Source organism: Propithecus coquereli, unplaced genomic scaffold (assembly GCF_000956105.1).
Source record: "Propithecus coquereli isolate 6110/MARCELLA unplaced genomic scaffold, Pcoq_1.0 Scaffold9, whole genome shotgun sequence".
Taxonomy (NCBI): Eukaryota; Metazoa; Chordata; class Mammalia; order Primates; family Indriidae; genus Propithecus; species Propithecus coquereli.
The window spans coordinates 3258042-3277737 of NW_012155284.1; the positions used below are offsets into that span (position 1 = coordinate 3258042).

General features: G+C 38.9%; 1 protein-coding gene across 1 annotated transcript in view; it reads right to left on the bottom strand.

Moving 5' to 3' along the window:
* Positions 1 to 19696, bottom strand: part of CMYA5 (cardiomyopathy associated 5) — an 82459-nt gene that overhangs the window by 17539 nt on the left and 45224 nt on the right. Inside the window, exons 5-9 of the mRNA XM_012664525.1 lie at positions 19659 to 19681; positions 13940 to 14058; positions 8443 to 8592; positions 5765 to 5911; positions 3848 to 3995 (exon numbers count right to left, since the gene is read on the bottom strand). Coding sequence (XP_012519979.1) covers positions 3848 to 3995; positions 5765 to 5911; positions 8443 to 8592; positions 13940 to 14058; positions 19659 to 19681 — 587 coding nt within the window. The remainder of the gene's footprint in view (positions 1 to 3847; positions 3996 to 5764; positions 5912 to 8442; positions 8593 to 13939; positions 14059 to 19658; positions 19682 to 19696) is intronic.

Below are 19696 nucleotides of genomic sequence, written 5' to 3' on the forward strand. Positions count from 1 at the left end.
TTTTTTCCATTTCAACTTCTCTTCCTACACCAAACCAGAGCTTTTAAGGCTGCCTATTTTTTTCAGGGATTGGGTGTGGGAAAGAGATGTGAATTCATTTAGTTCTTGTTCCTTCTCTCTTTTGCTACAGATTCCAGCCAGTTAGATGACTTGAAGTGGGGAAGGGCAGAAGGAGATTGTCTAATCTCCTTCATTCATTCATTCATTCACTCGTTCATTAAACAGATGTTTGTGGAGTATCTACATAGATAAGTTCCTCATCCTCCCAGTTTATGGTCTAGGCTCAGTCAAACTGAGCTACCACAAAGAAATAATCTTTGATCCCACTCGCTCCCCTTCAGTGACCTCTGGATTGATTTTTGGATCTCATTTAGTACTATAGGGTTTTTGCATGGAACACAGAACCTACGTAAGGGTTATATAATCAATGGATAAACAAGATTATAAATGCCCTTCCCTATGCGTGATCCATGGAAAGGTTTGTAGCCCACAGATTAGACTAGTCCTATCTCCTGGTTAAGTACCCAAGCACTAAAATTAACTCATTCACCCATCCTTCTTTACTTTGTTGGCATGATTTACTTTTTCCCATTTTGAATAAGAGATTATCCTGAAAGCTGGCCTAATTTTTCTTATTATGTGCTTGATGCTAATTGATATTAACCCATTCAGGTATCACATATGTCTTGAGTAGCTACAATATGGCAGGCACTGTCCCAGGCACTGAGGCTCCACCTTACATAGTGATCCATTGAGGGAGTGAGACGACAACTCTTGGCTCTTTGCAAGAGACAAAGTAAGTTTAATTATCCATTGCTGTGCAAAAAACCAAAGTGAAGAATGTGGTTCTAATACAATAGAAAAAAGAAGGGATTGTTTGCATTTGTTGACTAGAGGTAATAAAATTTTGAGGTTTTTTTATCAACGCTACCATTACACTGGTTATCCATAGCCAACATCTTAGAGATTGAGCTATATAGGCTGTAGTTAAATAGTTAATGTTTCATAAAGTTTTGAAACACCAAATCCTGTAAGAAATGTTTTAAAGTTGGTTGTCAGAACCAGATAGTCAAAAGACCTATGACACATGGCCACTCTCAAAAAGCAGAATTTCCCTTCCCTCCTTAACTTTCAAATTGGAGAACCGAAGAGATACAAATGAGTTTTACAGTCCTGGGTCTCTGAGATTAAGGATGAATTACTCCACAGTCTATTGATGCCAGCCTAGGGTATAAGACACTGAGGCTCATACCAATGAAGGATGGCTCTGATGTGGTGTGTCAGCAATAGACTTAGCAAGTGAACAGGGTAATAATTTGTGGCCAAGAAAATTTTGCTCACTTCAAAAAATTATCTATTGTCAGACTCAGCAGGGATTCAGAAGCTAGAGAGTCAGCCTTGGGCTGTGGACTGAACATACCTTTTCACATCCTGGCACTGAGGGGTCTTTTAGCACCTAATTGGAAAACAGCCCCATCTCCAACACAGCTTCAAACTATTAACAGGGCTCCGAATGAGCAATTTCCCTTCACTCCTAAACTTGCTGGACTATGTCCACTCAATAACAAAGAATCTTTTGTATTGTTCTATGACCACTATAAACCTCTGCTTATCCAGCTCTCCCGCAACAAGAAAAATAAAAATGAATCCACTGTCAAAATATCAAATAGAGTAAACTAATGACAAGCCTTAAGTTTTAATAAGCTTGGCTTTGGTCTTAATGAAATTGGTGGACAGCCATTTTTTTCCCACAAATGGAACTGTCATTGGTTTCTTTGGTTTTGATAGAAGGACTTGTTTGGACTGCATCGTTGAAATCAAATGGACCCTTGTATTTTCTTGTTTTCTTTTTTTAGTTTTAAGGGCCCCAGATGATCAGGGAAAGAAAAACATTAATCAAAGGGAATATGAATGATATTGCATTCTCTCTTGATATCTGTGCTTTTCATGAGACAAAGGAAACTAAAGATGCACAGTAACCCCCCGTTGCCAGGCTGTTGAGGTATGTTAACGCAATCTGTTAATGATAGCAGTTTTAAAACTATTGGAAAGAATAAAACAGACATGGGTTGGAAGCCTGACTCCAAATGCTCACTCCACTATTGAACACGTTGGCCAGATTACTTAACCTCTATGAGTCTGATTTAATGGAAATCACTTCCTACACCTCAGTGGATGCCATCCCTCCTTTCCCCTCTCCCTGTAGCCACATTTACAAGATGACATCACAATTTCCTCAGTGGGATGGTTACTAGGTCTCAGGGTTTCCAGATTTCTGATGATTTAAATACCCAACTGTGCTGATATGATTTCTGCAAATGCCAACTGGGGACTGATGCTGTAACAGAAGTGAGTCATTTCAGAGCTTTAGCAGTCTGATCTTGCCTCAGAGAGAACTGGGTTTTCCTTGCTGATGGTAGAGAATGGGGTGGGGAGAGATTGCCCTGGGATCCAGGCACTCCTGATATAGTGTTCTCATAGCACCAAGGGGCTTTCGCAGGTAAGGTCCAGGACCTCCCTGAGTGACATAAGACAGGGGTTAGCAGCTTGGACTTTGAAGTCTGACAGAATGAGGTTTGAATCATGATTGCCACTCACTAGCCGAGTAGCCTCAAAGTGTCCGTTTTCTCTTAGAGTTCTTGCGAGGATTAAATGAGGAAACATACCTAAAGCACTTGAGACAGTGACTGGCACATAGTAAATGCTCAGTGAAAGTCAACTATTCTCTCTCTCTGTCCTGGCCAGAGTTCATCTCAGCTGTTTGCTAATTACTGAAGTCTGCCTTCTGGCGGTTGGCACATTAATAGAGATGCTGTTTCTTATACAATTACTATGTTCACACTTCTGCTGAAATGCCTACATCCCACCCAAACACACCCTGCCCAATATTAATTCATCCTTTGATCATTATTTTGTGAAGCCTGTCTTCAACCTGAAAGAAACTATAATTATTTCTCAGTCATATGAAACCTCACATCATAACTAAATAGTTGTTGATCATGAACATATTCAAGAGCTTAAATAATATACTTTATTATTATAAAAAGCTGTCTAATTTTACACCATTATTCCTAAGTTCCATATCCTACCAAAATAGTTTATCTGAGTAAACTTAGTTAAAAAGAAAAACTAAAAATGTCTCTGTCAAAATACAAATATCAATAATAATGATCTGAATATTTACCATGGGATATGAAGTTGCTCTATAGCCAGAAGATGGGAGGTTAAGAAAATACCACCTCAGTAGATGAGTTAACATTTGCCAAATGCCTAGCGGATGCATGGCCCTTTATTGATAAATGTTAGTGTCATTATTTTAGTGAGAGAGCTTCACATTTCTTTTTTCCTAGAAGAATCTCTTTAGATTCTTCATGCTTTCAGAGAGGCAGGTATGTCTCTGTGATAATATATAGGTGATTAGCTCCTTCATGGTACCAATATATCATGGAGACATTCAGTTTTACATTATACACAAGCTCACTATTAGTTTCCTGAGTTAGGTGGTGTCTATTCTGATATAGCTAGTAAAAAAGTGCATAAAATATGCATAAATCCTGTCTAATGACTGAAGTTAAATATACCTCAAAGAATGTTCTATCATTAAAATTCACATACATTTTTCTTACAAGGGAGTTATTATTCTGCATTGTAACATGTGTTTTATTACAAGCTTGGAGTACATTGATGAAAAGTGATGGAGCCGCAAATCAAGTCAACAGCTTAATTAGCTAAGCAGGATTTTAGGATGCTTTTCTCCCCGGGTGAGCATACGCTCAGAAGTTAGTTTAGGGCCCTGAGCTCAGTTCCTGGAGCTCTGGGTGATCACTCTGTGAAAAGGGACCCTCACCTGAGGCCCTCGCCCTCTGGAGAGTGCTGTCTGCAGTACTCCAGAGTGTAGGTCTCCGTTGCCTCTGGGTTGGCAGGCCGCCATCGGATGGTGGCTGTGTTCCAACACACGGTACAGTCCTCAGCGCGGATCACAGGGGTGGAGGGTGCTGCAGAGAGAGAACCAAGTCAATCGTGGAGCAAATGCCAGCTCTGCTTCCTGGGACCTGGGAGGACTGCTTGGGCATGATTTTATATTTAATTTTTGTATCAGAAAGTTTATTCTGGGTTGAGAACTCAAAAGGGATCAAAGTTTGTATAGTGAAGTCTCTCCCCCTCCTCTCCCTCCTCTGCCTTCCAAATTGCCCAGTTCTCACCCATCCCCAAACAGACTCTAACATTAGCTTCCCATAAATCCCACAGAATCTTTCTACATATAAAAGCAAATAAAAATAAAGATTCTTGCCCCTCTCCCTTTACACAAAAGGTAGCCATGATCTTGCCCCTCAGTAGGTGCTCAATAATGACTTGTAAAAGGCAAGAGGAAGCCGGGTACAGTGGCTCATGCCTGTAATCCCAGCACTTTGGAAGGCCAAGGCAGGAGGACTGCTTGAGGCCAGGAGTTTGAGACCAGCCTGGGCAACATAGTGAGACCTTGTCTCTACGAAAAAAAAAAAAATAGAAAAATTAGCCTTGAATGGTGGCACATGCCTATAGTACCAGCTACTCAGTAGGCTAAGGCAGGAGGATCACTTGCCCAGGAGTTTGAGGGTGCAGTGAACTATGATGATGCCATTGCACTCCAACCTGGGCAACAGAGTGAGATCCTGTCTCAAGAAAAATAAAAAAAGGTAAGCGGAAAGGATGAAGAGTGGGAGGAAGCTATTCTTTCCCCTGAGGCAGGTGTAATTATCTTGAAGGCAATGCAGGCTTGGTTTATGCCACACCTCCTCCTCCAGCCCCCTGTGAAAAGATTTCATCACATGAATACATTCCCAGTTGAATACCATTGCTAAAAATCTTTCTGGGGCTCCCTGCACCCATATGGCACAGCCCAAGTTTCTTACCTTGCAAACACAGACTCTATATGCTAGCCTTTCTTATCCTTTGTCTTTTCTCTCTTTGTTTTTTTTTGGGGGGGGAGAGTGTTATTTTTTGTTTCTTGTTTTTTTTTGAGACAGAGTCTCACTCTGATCCCCTGGCTAGAATGCAATGGTGTCATCATAGCTCACAGCAACCTCAAACTCCTGGGCTCCAGTGATCCTCCTGCCTCAGCCTCCCAAGTAGCTGGGACTACAGGCACGCACCACCTCGCCGGCTAATTTTTTCTATTTTTAGTAGAAACTGGGTTTCGCTCTTGCTTAGGCTGATCTCAAACTCTTGAGCTCAAGTGATCCTCCCACTACAGCCTCCCAGAGTGCTGGGATTACAGGCGTGAGCCACTGAGCCCAGCCTCCTCTCTTTGTTTTTAAGTCTAAGAAATAATACCAAACTTTGCATAGTGTCTGCACACTCCACACTGTTTCTTACCTCGATGCCTCTGGTCATATGTCTTCTTCAAGTGGAATATGCTGCTTTAACACATTACTTCCTCCTGATCCTCTAAAACTTTTCATGCAGGCTTCAGAACTAGGAAAGCATTCCTAATCCTGCCCCACCGCAGGCTGCCTTGGGTACCCCCCTGGGGTGCTCTCATAGTAACCTGTGCATATCTAGATCATGGCCCTTACCACACATTTTCTATGATCTTCTGTTCTTCTATGTCCCCCTCTTGACTACGAGCTTCTTAAGAACAGGAACCCAGTCATTAATCATCGTATACGCAGCATTTTGGACAATACCCAAAACATGGTAGGTGCCTAATAAATAATTATTGGTCGATCTCAAGAGTCTGAAGAATTGAGTAATGCCTCCTAACACCCCCTTAGCATCTCCTTACCTGTTCTAAAAATTGCCCTTTCACTGGGCAGGCTGCATCCAGTGAAGTTCACGGCCATAACCCACACTTGATAGCATCGGTCAGGTTCTAAATCTTCGAAAATGCAGTAGCTTTCCTTCACTGTCACTCTGTATTCTTCTACCAACTCTAGCATAAAACACAATCATAAACTCTAAGGTGTCTTCCAAAGTTAAGTGAAAGTTATATAGTTATTGGAAAAAGTAGTCTATGATTTTTTCCCCAGTGGAAAACTCAAACTGATAACCTTACAGATACCATTGTGTAATAAGTAGCTCTTTAGAAAACATAAGAAAGCGATAGCATTCTGAAAGGAGATATTTAGAATGACATAGTATTACTTGTGAACACTTATCAGAATATAATAGCATATTAGTAAGATTCTGAGCTTCATATACCACAATTAAAGTAACTTATTTCAATAGCAAATATTAAAATTGCATACAGTATATGTTAGCTTAAATCTCAGTAATAACAGTCTCAAGAAAATCTTAAGAACAAATGCCAATATTTTAGAAGTGTGTATCATAAAAAAAAAAATGTTTTAAACTTACAAAGCATCTTTACAGATTAGTAAACTATTTTTGTATTCAGTGTGACTTTCCAAGTTTTAAATCCTGGTTCCTTCTAATAAATTCCAGAATTCTTTCAACTAGAGAATTCCACAATTTATAGAAATACTTTAAAAACTTTGATAGGTCATAAGCTATTCTAAGATGTAACTTTGTTCAATCAAGACATTTTGCTTTTAAAGTTTCTTCAATCATTTTGCTTTCAATATTTTTATACTAAATATTACTCAGTACCCTTGTGAACACCTGCCCCTTTGGGCCAATCTGATTATTCCTACCAAAATTTTCTCTCCTTTAAAAAGAATGGTTTTCTTTTTTAAGTTAGCCTATGGTAATTTCAGTTATTCTCCCTTATTACTCTTAAATGTCACATCTTCAAAACTCCTCCAGTTAAGAACCCAGATTGTTTCTTTAAAAGATATTTAGGAGCTCTTCAACTCAGCAGATCTCTCTAACTGCCTCTCTCTTTTCCAATGAGCTATACTTTCTGGACAGAAAGCTCAGTTAAAAGAATGTCATAAGGACTCATACACTGAAAAACATTTCTCCCATAGCCAGCAACTGTGACTGCAGTTTTCACTGAAATCCTTCCTTTGAGGTCCTATTACCCTGACATTCCCTTTAGCAAGGCATATAATATGTATTACTGGGGACCCTATTACACAAGGCACAATATCACAGAATGGATCATCAGATTAGCTGTCAACAGCACCAGAGAACCAGTGAGACACAGGACAGAGAGAAGTGTTTGGGGTGGAGTATGGGGGTGAAAGGGTGGAGGTGAAACACATAAAAAATGTACTTCAGGCAATAACGACTTGTTAAGAGCAGTCTTGGAGAGCCATGGGGTTTCATGAAACAGCTGGATAAAGATGGAGCTGAAGTGTGGCATAACAAAACAAACATAGAGACAAACAAAAACATAATATTTGGAGTCTGAAAGATCTTTGTTTGAATCTGCCCCTGTCGTGCACAAGTTGTGTGGCCTTGGGCAAATTACTTAACCTCGCATCAGTTTTCTCATTTGCAGAGGGGGATAGTAACATTTATTCTGTTGTGTTGTGACAAGCATATGGAAGTAGGTCTTGAATAAAATAGGAGTCTTGATAGACAAACCTAGCCAACTTTACACTATGCCTACAGTTGCTTTTTTTAACTTTTTCCTAAATTAATTATCAAATGACATTTCAAAAGCCTTAAATATTAGTAATGGTAAAATATATTACCACTCATTCCTGATTATAAATTGGGCGCCTGAGTTTTGTAATAGGATGTCGATCCTGCCACATAATCATCTGCTCTCCAAAGTATGTGGGTCTGTCTTCAGCAAGCAACGCAGAGCGGCAGCACTCCCAGCTCTGACTCATCAGGAAGTACAACCTCAAACTGCCTGGCATATGTCTTACTAGAAGTCCTACTGAGCACAGATATTTACAGAGGCTCCTCTATAAAACATGCCACCCATACACCCTGCTAAGCACTTTCACTTCTATCCACACATTAATCTGGGACACCAGAAGACTACGCCATACCTAAGCCCATGCCTTGAGAATTGGGAACGTGGAATGAAACTTATAGTTTGTTTGTGGCTTTCATCAAAGGTAGACCTCAGAAACTGCCAACCATGACGTCCACACTTCATTTGCATTCAAAGCATTGTGGAGCACACTGTCCTGTATACAGCTTGTTTCTCCCCTACAAAGTGGGACACCTTACACTTTTTTTAGACTTCAATACTGACTAAAACTTTGTTTTCCTTGAAACTCTGGTATGTTACCTCCTTTCTGAAAATGAGAGCCACTTAATTGTTCCTGTTATCCCGAGAGCTCAAAGCCAAAGGTGAATCTCAGTTACAATATTAATGTCGACTATTAAGATGATATTTATGCATTTTTGTTTTCCTTCATCCTGATCTCCAAATTTTGCTTCTGTCTTATGATTTTATTATATGGTTGTTGGGTTTTTGTTGTTGTTTTGTAAGTGGCTATAAATGCTTTGTGGAAAGAGTCATATAGGTATCTGTTTAAATATTTCACATTAAGATGCCTAAATACACACATGCATTTGCATTTGCGTTCGCAATCCTACCATTTACTTCTTGGTCATCCTGTGGCTCCTCCAAGCAGTAAACCTGAAATGAGTCAATGACATCTTCCTTGTTCATGCTCCAGTAAACTGCAATCGTTGTGCTAGTGGCAGAATTCGGTTCCTGAGGTTCTAATCTAGGAGGCTGGGGAACTGCAATATAAACAAGATTTGTTACAACTAATGCTATTTGTATTCCCTTTTTTGGACAAAATTTATGTATGCTTGTTAAAAACAATTCAAACAGGCCGGGCGCGGTGGCTCACGCCTGTAATCCTAGCACTCTGGGAGGCCGAGGTGGGCGGATTGTTTGAGCTCAGGAGTTCGAGACCAGCCTGAGCAAGAGAGAGACCCCGTCTCTACTAAAAATAGAAAGAAATTAATCAGACAACTAAAACTATATAGAAAAAATTAGCCGGGCATGGTGGCGCATGCCTGTAGTCCTGGCTACTCAGGAGGCTGAGGCAGGAGGATCGCTTGAGCCCAGGAGTTTGGGTTGCTGTGAGCTAGGCTGATGCCATGGCACTCTGGCCAGGGCGACAGAGTGAGACTTTGTCTCAAAAAAAAAAAAACAATTCAAACAACACAGAAATACATGCAGTAAAAGTAGGATGGCTCCCTTGTTCCCAGCTGAGCTCCAATTATGCTCCTTGGATGCAATCACTATCAGTTGAGTGTGTACCCCTCCAGAATGTTCTCTATGCATTTGTATATGTGCACATAGAGTACACACAGAAATAAACAAAACGAATCCAAAAATGGGATCACTTAATAATATCCTTTTGTAGTCCTATATTTAGAGCAATAAACATTATATATAGGTTAGAGGATGCATCAAATGACTCTCGGTTTTTCCTTCAAAATAAAAAGTATGCTTTGCTAGATAACCAAGGTTGTATTGTTCTATATCAAGGTAGAGTCTATATTCATAATAGAGACAAATGACACCTGTTTTAGATATAGTTGCTATACTTTTCAAGGCTGAAAAATACTAGCATGAGTAAAATATCAAAATACCTCTTTTTTTTTTTTTTTCAGAGAAAGGATTTCACTCTGTTGCCTGGGCTGGAGTGCTGTGGCATCATCACAGCTCACTGCAACCTCAAACTCCTGGGCTCAAGTGATCCTCCTTCCTCAGCCTCCCAAACAGCTGGGACTACAGGTGTGTGCCACCATGCCCGATTTTTTCTATGTTTTGTAGAGACAGGGTCTCAATGTATTTTCTCAGTGTGGTCTTGAACTCCTGGCGTCAAGCAATCCTCCTGCCTTGGCCTTTCAAAATATACTTTCTGAAACCACTATCCCATTTTCTCTTTCCAACATGGCTATATCTACAGATTTTTTAAAAAATAAAACAAATATATAAACAACATAGCAGAAAAAGTTGCCTATTAACTGATTCAGTGTGTTTTAGACTTCTAGTATAACTCTGTTGTTATGAATTTTAAAGGCAATAATATTCTCACTTGTCTTCCTAGAGATTTTTAAAGTTTATAATTATGCATATTGAATATTAATGGTATATATAATACCACAAATCAAGCTCCTATGCAATTCACCTCCAAAATTTATGACACAAAGTCATTGAACATATTTTACAAATGGAGGAAAAGGTTATTCCCATAGTTGAAAAGACATTATGCTTTTAAATTTATTTTTTTGGTGGCTATTTTTTTTTCCAAGTCAACAATTTCCTAAGAGAAAAGCTTACTGAAATAATATGGGCCAAATTTTATGAGATAACTTTATTAAACGTAGCCACCAAAAGAAAAGAAAATAAAGGTCAGTTCAGCAAGAAGGTAAAAATGAGAAAAATATAAATAGGTCTAAAGAATGGAACAAAAAGAGACATATTAAGAAGATTTCAATAGCAATAAAGAGCTGAAGAAATACACAGTGAAGAAAAATGAGAAGCAGGACAGAAGGGTCAAGTTTGTGGGCTTCAGTGCAGAGGTGCTGGCCCAAGGGTAAAGGCCAGATCCCCCACTTACTAGCTGTGTTACCCTAGCCTCAGTGTCGCCATCTTTAAAATGAGAAAACAGTGATAACAGCATTACCTCCCAGGGTGGTTACAGGAAGCAAGATAATGTATATCAAGTACTGAGCAAAGTGCCTGAGAGGTGACCAGTGCTAACATTCAGAAAGCGCAATGGCCTTAGCAGGAGCACAGAAAATGAAGGGGAGGGGCAGGAAACTCCTGGAGGTGAGGTTTGAACTAGGAACCCATCATCTAGGCAGTCACAGAGGCACAGGTAAGACCTGTGGAGAGGGCTGCAGGGTAAGGCAGAAGCCTGCCTGTCAGAGCACCTCCCAGGACTGATCATGGTTCGGAGACCCTGATTCTGTCTTTGATTTTGGTGTTTGACTTCTGCAGGAAATCGGTGTCACATTCTAAGGGAATCCATCCAGATAAATGTAGGTCAGTAAATTTTCATGGTACCCGGGTTTATTGATGAGCCAAGCAGAATGTTTCAACCCTTGTCGATCATTTTTGAAGAGTGTTGGAGAACTCCTTGAGGCATGAACAATGAAAATGCTCCCGCCCCTTTTTTCTATGAATTATGCATTGAGCTATATCTGCTTTTCAAAAATGGTAACATCTTTCACATTTCTCTTCCTCTCCTGAGTAAATGAACTTAAAAGCTTAAAAACTGATAACTGACCCAAAAAGTCACCTAATTTTAAGGATAAAGTAGTTGTAGAGAATTAAGTAAAGCATGTAGGTTAGAAATAATTTTGTTCCTAATGTGCTCCTGCCCCCCAAAACATTAAAGCTAAAACATCTTTTTTCAAAAACAGGAAATATTTTGACTTTTCAAAGAATTCTAAAATGAAAAAGGGAATAAGAATATTCCCTTTATTATTCCCTATATTCCCTAATAATATTATTATTAGATTACATCTAATAATAATATAGCTGGATTTATGATCCCTTTATGGCAGAAGAACATCAAAGACTCAGATTTTATATGTTAGTAATTCTGTGTACGCTTCTGTAGTTGAGTAAGCGTGATGCCAAAAAATACAAAATGGAAGTTTAGGGTTTCATCACCAGAGGCTAAGGAACTGGGCAGAAGAATAACCCCACAGACTCCCTCTGCCTAATGAAGTGTACCCATAAAGAGCGGTCACACTCGGGGAATTAAGCACTAATCAACTTGGACTTCAGAATCTGTGGCCAAATATAGATTTGCACACAACCTGGCTTTCAAAAAGAGCAGCATTATTCACAATAGCCAAAAGGTGGAAACAACGCAGGTGTCCATTCGTGGATGAATAGATAAGCAAATGTGTTACATGCATACAATGAAATATTATTCAGCCTTAAAAAGGAAGAAAATTCTGACGCGGGCTACCTACCATATGGATGAACCTTGAGGATATTATGCTAAGTGAAATCAGCCAGTCACAAAAAGATAAATACTGTATGATTCCACTTATATGCGGTACCTAGAATAATCGAATTCATAGAAACAGAAAGTAGAATGGTGGCCGCCAGGGGCTGGAGGAAGTGGGGGAAATGGAGAGTTAGTGTTTAATGGACATAGAGTTTCAGTTTTGCAAGAGAATGAGTTCCGGAGAGGGATGGTGGTGATAGTTGTACAGCAGTGTGAATGTGCTTAATGCCCTTGGACTATACACTTAAAAATGGGCAAGGTGGTGACTTTGAAGTTATGTGTATTTTTAAAAAATCCCCAGGAGCCAGGGTCGAAGGAATCACTAACCCAGGGGAAGTGCTTTGCCTCTCTGCAGGGCAGCGGTTCAAGTGCAAAGACTCTGAAGCCAAACTCCCCCTCCCATCCCGCTACCCACCCCACCCCCCAACCAGCTGTGTGGTCTCGAGCAACATGACATCTTTCTGTTCCTCTTTTACTCACCTATTAAATGGAAATGACAAAAAACCTGCCGTTGTGAGATTAGATAATTTAATATGCTTAACAGTCTCCAAGGGTCAGGCATCCTCTAAGTGTGGAGTAAATGGTAGGGGCTGCTATTTCTCTTTGGAAAACTCACATCCTTTCCTCATTATATCTGCTTAGTTTAAGTAGGGGGTCATTAGTTGAACCTTTCAGGCACCAGGTGAGAACTTCAGAGATCAGCGGTGTCACTGGTCACAAAATGAACCAAAACTATTTAGCAGCAAGTCAACACTTTGGCTCCAGTTCTGTGAAGCAGACACACCAAGCAGCATTTATCACTCAGAAATCAGTCTCCCTTATGGGGGCTTCAGACCACTGGGACTGTCATATGCACTGAGTTAATCATTAACACTTCGTGACAATTTAACTCTGTGACCTCTAAAATACATAAAATGTTCTCCCGTTGCCCATCAGGTATGCAAAAGTATATCTTTCTAAACAAACAACAGCATATAATGAATCTCTAAAAAGCGAAAGACCAGCTCTGTCAATCAGACTTTGCTCTGGTCTAGTGCCTCTTAAAGACATTACAAGAAAGCATCCTTTTGTTTTGAGACATTTCTAGAGAAAAGAGGATAAATGGCTGAATTTTTCGCTTTAAAGAGAGTTGGTGGGGGGTTTTTGTGTGTTGTTTTGTTTTGGCTTTTTGTCTTTTTAGAGAGACAGTAGTCTTTTACTAGTTACTGAACTAGAACTCTTCCTGCAAGAATGAAAGTTAATTGTCAATTTAAACACAACAGCCATCTTTTTGTGTTTTTGGTTTTTGGGTTTGTTTGTTTGTTTGTTTGTTTAGAGACAGGGTCTCACTATGTGGCCCAGGCTGGATTTGAACTCCTGGGCTCAAGTGTTCCACCTCACCCTCCCTGGTAGCTACCACCTGGAAGGTGGTTTTAGAAGAATGTATAGCATCTTCTGAGGAGGACATCTGAGCACATTGTACAGTAAGTAAAACTCGATCACTTCACTGAAACACAGCAGCTTTGAGAAATCTAAATCAGTTTCATTGTCCTGTTTGTTAAAATAGCACATTAAAAAATATTGTGAAGAGCCAGCAGGATGCTCTGACAGCTAAGTGGGAGGCTCCTGGCGACAGACCATGATGCTGAGCTGTTAGTTCTCCAAGCTCATCTGTTTAGTTCAAAAAAAAAAAAAGCGGGGCGGGGGGAGAACTGAAGAGGGGAAAACTGCTCATAAGGAAAAATCTGTTCGACACATATGAAAATATTTGACTTCTTTTCTCTTCCATACCTGGCTGCTGGTAGGAAGTAAACAATTCTTGAAGAGAGGGAGAGAAATTCTATTTTTAAAAGCAAACAAAATGAGGAGACCCTTTGGTTCCTTGGCTGCTTCTTCCCACCTCCTCAGTCTCCCAGCACAGTCGGAAAGCCTCAGATAGAAATGCAGTCAATCGCTGAAATGGGATGCTAGTCTCATGCTTTATTTCAGAGTCTAGCTTTAAAATTTTACAACCAACGCTTCGCTTTTTCCAGTTCTATGTCCTTACATTCAAAATCTCTACAAAACAAACAAGCAAAAAATGCCATATTTCATCAAGGTAATTAATATGTTAAAATGCTTACCAGCCACTTGTTTCAACATCTGGTCACTTCTTGCCGAGCCGTCATCATAATGTTCAAAAAGGGAAAATGCAGCAGGCATGTTTTCTAAAGAAGCAGTGCTCTCCATTGCAGAAAGCAACCTAATAGGAGGATAGATCTCTACATAAGTCAAGAAATTATTAACATTCAGAAGGAAAGTGAAAAACAGTTCTTCAAAAATGAAGCTGGTGTTGGTAGTGGTGGTTTTTATAAGGCAGAGCCTCTTATTATATCCAAAAATGATATAAACAGTCTCAAAATCTGAAAACATATGTCTAAAATCTCTTTATTACTAGGGTCTTAGGCAACTGGTAATATTAGAAAGTTCATGCCTATATCCTCTAATTAGAAAAGATGCTATCCAATTATATGGTCTCAAATCTATCTATACAGTTAGTCCTAAAAATTACTTCATTTTAATGATAATTTTCTTTATTTCCCAAAGGATATAAACGTTCAGAGTCCATCTAGAAACTTATGCACTGTAGGATGTCCTTGTTGTTCTCAAACCTCAATATTAAGCTTCTAGTTATTTGTCATTCAAAAAATATTATTTGCCTACTATGTGCCAGGCACTGTACCAGGTACTGAAGACACAGCAGTGAAAGAGGGTAAAGCCTGCCATTCTTAAAAGACTAACCAAGCCACAGCTTACAAACTAATAATAGCTTTTATAGACTCAAGGCCCTCTTAGGTGGATCGCCAGCTGCTGCTAAGTCTTAGCGTTTGTATCCAGGTGAAATCCGGATTTAAACAAACAAACAAAACCAGGTTAACTCTGAAGGGGTAAGAGGAAAAGAAGAGTTTGCAAAAGAATTTATCTTTAGCATGAGAGGCCTCAGAGTGAATCAGGAGTGTTCCTCTGTGCCCTCCCTCACACAGGGCTGGCATTTTCTTTCAGCAGCGAAGTTAACCTCAAGGCACAGTGTAGGCTTCATTACCATGGATGGACTTTTGGTCTTCCCAGAACAGATCCATCCTGCTTGCTGTTGGAACTTTGTTTTTCCAGATACTTGCGTGGCTCCTTCCTTTGCTTAACTTAGATCTCTGTTCAAGTGTCAGCTCCTCGGAGAGGACGCTACTAAGGCAGCACGGCCTGCCCCTCTAGCCCTTCCTCAAACTTACCACGACCTATTTGGTTTTCGTCCATCTACTTCACCAGAATACAACTTACACTCAAAAAACAATGTGGTTTTGTTCACTACTGTATTGTAATGCATTACTTGGCACATGGTGGCCATTTAATAAATATATTTTGAATGAATGAGAGGCCAATAGTTTTATTTGGGTGAGCATATCAGGATCTCAGCAATATGGATTTTTGGTAAGTATGAAGGAAAAATATTATAAAATATAGCCGAAATATTTAAAGAGCGCCTTGTATGCTTCCAGCTGTTAGAAATAATAAAATTGACTATCATTTGATTTAGGGGAGATGGTTCCAGTAGAGGTTTCAAAGAGGAGGTGTTGTTGGGTCTGGGTCCTAAAGAATGAATAGGAGTTTCCTAGGCAGAAAAGGGAGTAGGTAAGAGTGTTGCAGGTAGATCAGCATGAGCAAAGGCATGGAGGTGTGAACGAGTATGGCACACTCGAGGGCCAGTGGGTACCAGGGGAGGGTTGGGAAACAGAGGCAGATAGGAATGAAATAGAAAAGTGGTTTATGGCTTGACTGGGAAGAGCCTTTCATACCCACTGGGAGTTTCAAGTTTATCTTTTAAGGCAGAGAGAGCCAAAGAATTGTTATAAAAGGGAAATTTAGAAGCATATCCTGGCAAATGTCTGAGGAAGGATCAGAGCAAGAGGTCAGAGAGGCCGTGAGGTTAGTGGAGGACCCCACAATAGTCTAGGTGAGGGAAGGCAACATGAGCCTAAATTAAGGCTTTGGGGATACAAAGGATGGAAATGATAGAATTAACAAAAAATGGTGACCCATACACACAGTAAGCCCTCTCAGTACATATCACTGACTAGATGTAGGACTTTTTGTAGCACAAAAGCTCTGGTTGCAGATACCACCGGCAAAATATTTGAATTTTCCCTTATGCACTGACCTGTTCAATTTTAACATCAGCATATGACATCTTTTTATAAGGAGGTCCTACAATGGCTGTGACTCTTTTTCATTATAATAACACAAAAGAACAAAATGGAGTAAAAAAATGAATCCCCTTAACAGAACAGCATTTTCTAAGCAAATGTGTTTTTCAAGATATGCAAATGTTGAGTCTAAATATGCTTGACAGCATTCCTTAATTTAAGCATTTTTAGTGTTGTGAAAAATTCATTTAATATACAAGCCCTGCCTTTGGAGATATAACATGAAGGGAGAGAGAAACAGTAACAAGGTAAAACAAACTACAGTTGACCCTTGAACAACTTGGGGGTTAGGGGAACCAATCTCTCACACAGTCAAAAACCATGCATAACTTTTGACTCCCCAAAACTTAAATACTAGTAGCCTACTGTTGACAAGAAGCCTTACTGATAACATAAACAGTTGGTTAACACATATTTTGTATGTTATATGTATTAATATTGTATATTGTATTCTTAAAATAAGCTAGAGAAAAGAAAATGTTGTTAAGAAAATCGTAAGGAAAATACATTTACAGTACTGTGCAATTTTATCGATATCATTAGTTTATATCATCTGTTTACAAGATGAATAGCCTGCTTCTTGGGAGCACTTCCAACATGGCTAGTGGCACTTCGTAGGGTTCCCATGGTGTTATTCAAGGTTTACGGCTGCACTAAACACGATGAAAAAATATGCAAGAACCACAAGAGATCATTTTTTACTTTGATATGCAATTTACTGGAGAGATGAACCACTCACTCAGAGATCATTAACGTCACAAAGAGTGTTAAGCGAGAGTCACAACACTTGAACTCCAGAGCAACAGGAGGTGGCTAGGAAATTATTGCAATAGTACAGTTAATTTATGCAGTTATGATGTAATACTTCATCTTTACATTTGCTTACGTTTCTCTTGACTACGAATGGTGCCACAGAACGGTCATGTTTGTGTGCATAAGTTTTAATAAATTTTAACTTTTTATGTAGATTTGTATATATTCTATGGTAGTAAGTGATAAAATAGACTAGTATCTACATATATTTTATGCATTCATAACATACCTTTTTCTTAATTTTTTCAGTATTTCTAGGCTACACGGTTCATCTTCAAGTTTTTTCAAATGTCACAAATCTCCAAAAATTTTCCAATATATTTATTGAAAAAATATTCATGTGGATCTATACATTTCAAATCCACGTTGTTCAAGAGTCAAGTGCAGATGATTAGCACTTCTTATAGAAAGGAACACTCATGACATTGAGACTTTGGGGCAGAAGTTTTCTTGAGAACATGGAGGGCTATAGTGAAACAATCAAGTTTCATCGTGTGTGTGTGTGTGTGTGTGTGTGTGTGTGTGTGTGTGTATTTGGACATGCACACATTTAAGAGGGCTTTCTTTAATTGCTCTTATTTCTTCACCAAATCCCAGAACTTTGTTGACTTTCTTCTTTACAGAAAAATAATGGCTATCCCAAGTGTACTCTCCTTCAGGTGACATGCAGCTTTAGCAAAGATTAATTTATTGTCGATTGGACAATGAAATAGAAATTAATTAAAATGACACACAGATGAACAAGTTTAAGCACAAAACCAAAGAGATGGTATTTAGTATTAAATAGATGTCAATTTATATTAGCAATATTCTAATGGTTAGAAAAGTAAAAACAAACGTCCTGTTACATTTTTTAAGGGAAATGTATATGCAAATTTTCATTCACCAAATTTTGGTACCAATCAGTATCTTCCAAGAATGGATAAAATATAAATAAGCAAATATACATCTACACTGTCCAGTGTATCTAGAATGGCACTATAAATCCATATAATTTTGGATAAAAATAAATGTCAATAATATTTAGAAAAAATGTATAATTTTTTTAAAATAAAGGAAACTGGGAATAAGGCCTGGGTATTGGCTTCCAGACCTGACTGGCGTGTCTTAGACTCATCTGTGGCAACTGGTAACAGATGCTTAGTCCTGTCCCAGAAATTCTGATGTAGTGGATCTGGGTTGCGGCCCCAGGATCTCTGGTTAAACAAGTTACACAGGTGATTTAGGCACAGCCAGTTTGGGGAACCACTGGGCCAGAGGACAGATTGTTATAAACCAGAATTTTCAACTCTGGCTGTGCATGAGAATCACCTGTGTCTAGGAAGCTTTAAAAATGCCCAGCTACACCCCAGATCAATTCAATCAGAATCTCAGGAGATAAGATTCAGGCATCAGCATTTTTTAAAGCTCCCCGGGGGAATTCTATTTATAACAGTGTCACTTAGTGATTAATGCTAATATTAATATACAAATTATTTTCATAAAACTTACTGGCAATATTCTGCTGAATAGAATTTTTTATAGGCAGATAGGATTCATCTGTGTGGTTTCAACTATCTAAAAAAATGTTTCTAATCCAAATCCATTTTTCCATATTTTAATACATCACAGATACAAATTTCTGATTTTACTCTATGCTATATCACAATTTGAATTGGCATGGAAGTAAACTGAAGATAATATTTACAATTTAGAAATTTACATTTAAAATTACATTAAAATGACAAAATATTAAGCTCAGCCAGGAGGAAAGATCCCACATCTTGCTACGGGGCAAAAGAGAAAAGTTGTCAGATCTGTATGAGAATTTCAACATCAGATACTGCAAAAGATAAACATAAATCTGGTGTTGTATGTTTTTATAGACAACATTTTCTAATTTCTTGTTGAGCGTTTTGCCATTTGAAAGAATGAAGAGTTCTCTTAGACTGAGGTTAAAAACAACCACAAAACAAATCAAAAAAAGAAGATTCACTTAGCTTAGCTGAGCAGAAAGAGAAGAAAAATGCATGGCTATCTTTTCAAGAGAAAATGAGAGAACATCTGGCTGGGCACAATGGCTCATGCCTGTAATCCTAGCATTCTGGGAGGCCAAGGTGGGAGGATCGCTTAAGCTCAGGAGTTCGAGACTAGCCTGAACAAGAGTAAGACATCTCTACCAAAAAGAAATTTTAAAAACCCAGCTGGGCATTGCAGCCCTGACCTGTAGTCCCAGCTTTGGGAGGCTGAGGCAGAAGGATCGCTTAGAGTCCAGGAGTTGGAGGTTGCAGTGAGCTACAATGACACCACTGCACTCAACCCAAGATGGCAGAGTGAGACTCTGTCTCAACAAAAACAAAACAAGGAAACTGAGCACCCCTCCTATTTAAAAAATAAATGAAAAATAAATTTAAAAAATGAGAGAACATCCTATTAAGATTACATAAGTCATAAAACTACTGAAGGCAGATGTGAATGATTTAATCAGTAAGTCTAAGTATCTCATAAAATGTTCTATATGCAGCAGCAGGAAAGATGGTCTAGATTAGGCAGAAAATACAGAATACATCTCAAGGCAGCAGTTAAAAATCTACATTATGATAATTGTTATTTAACTAAAGCACATGCAATTTTCTTTCGAAGCTGTCATTTAGCTTTTAAAAGCACTGTGTCTGAAAGGGAAAATACAGTAGCTCACTAAATGTATTTTTTAATTGGCAGCTCATTTTCTATAAAGCATCAAAATATTAAAAATAAAGCATCCAGTCATGCTATTCTCAGCCATTACTACATTGTGCCATGTTTTATATACCTTTCATTGATTTCCTCAAACGACTTATGGGGGGGTAG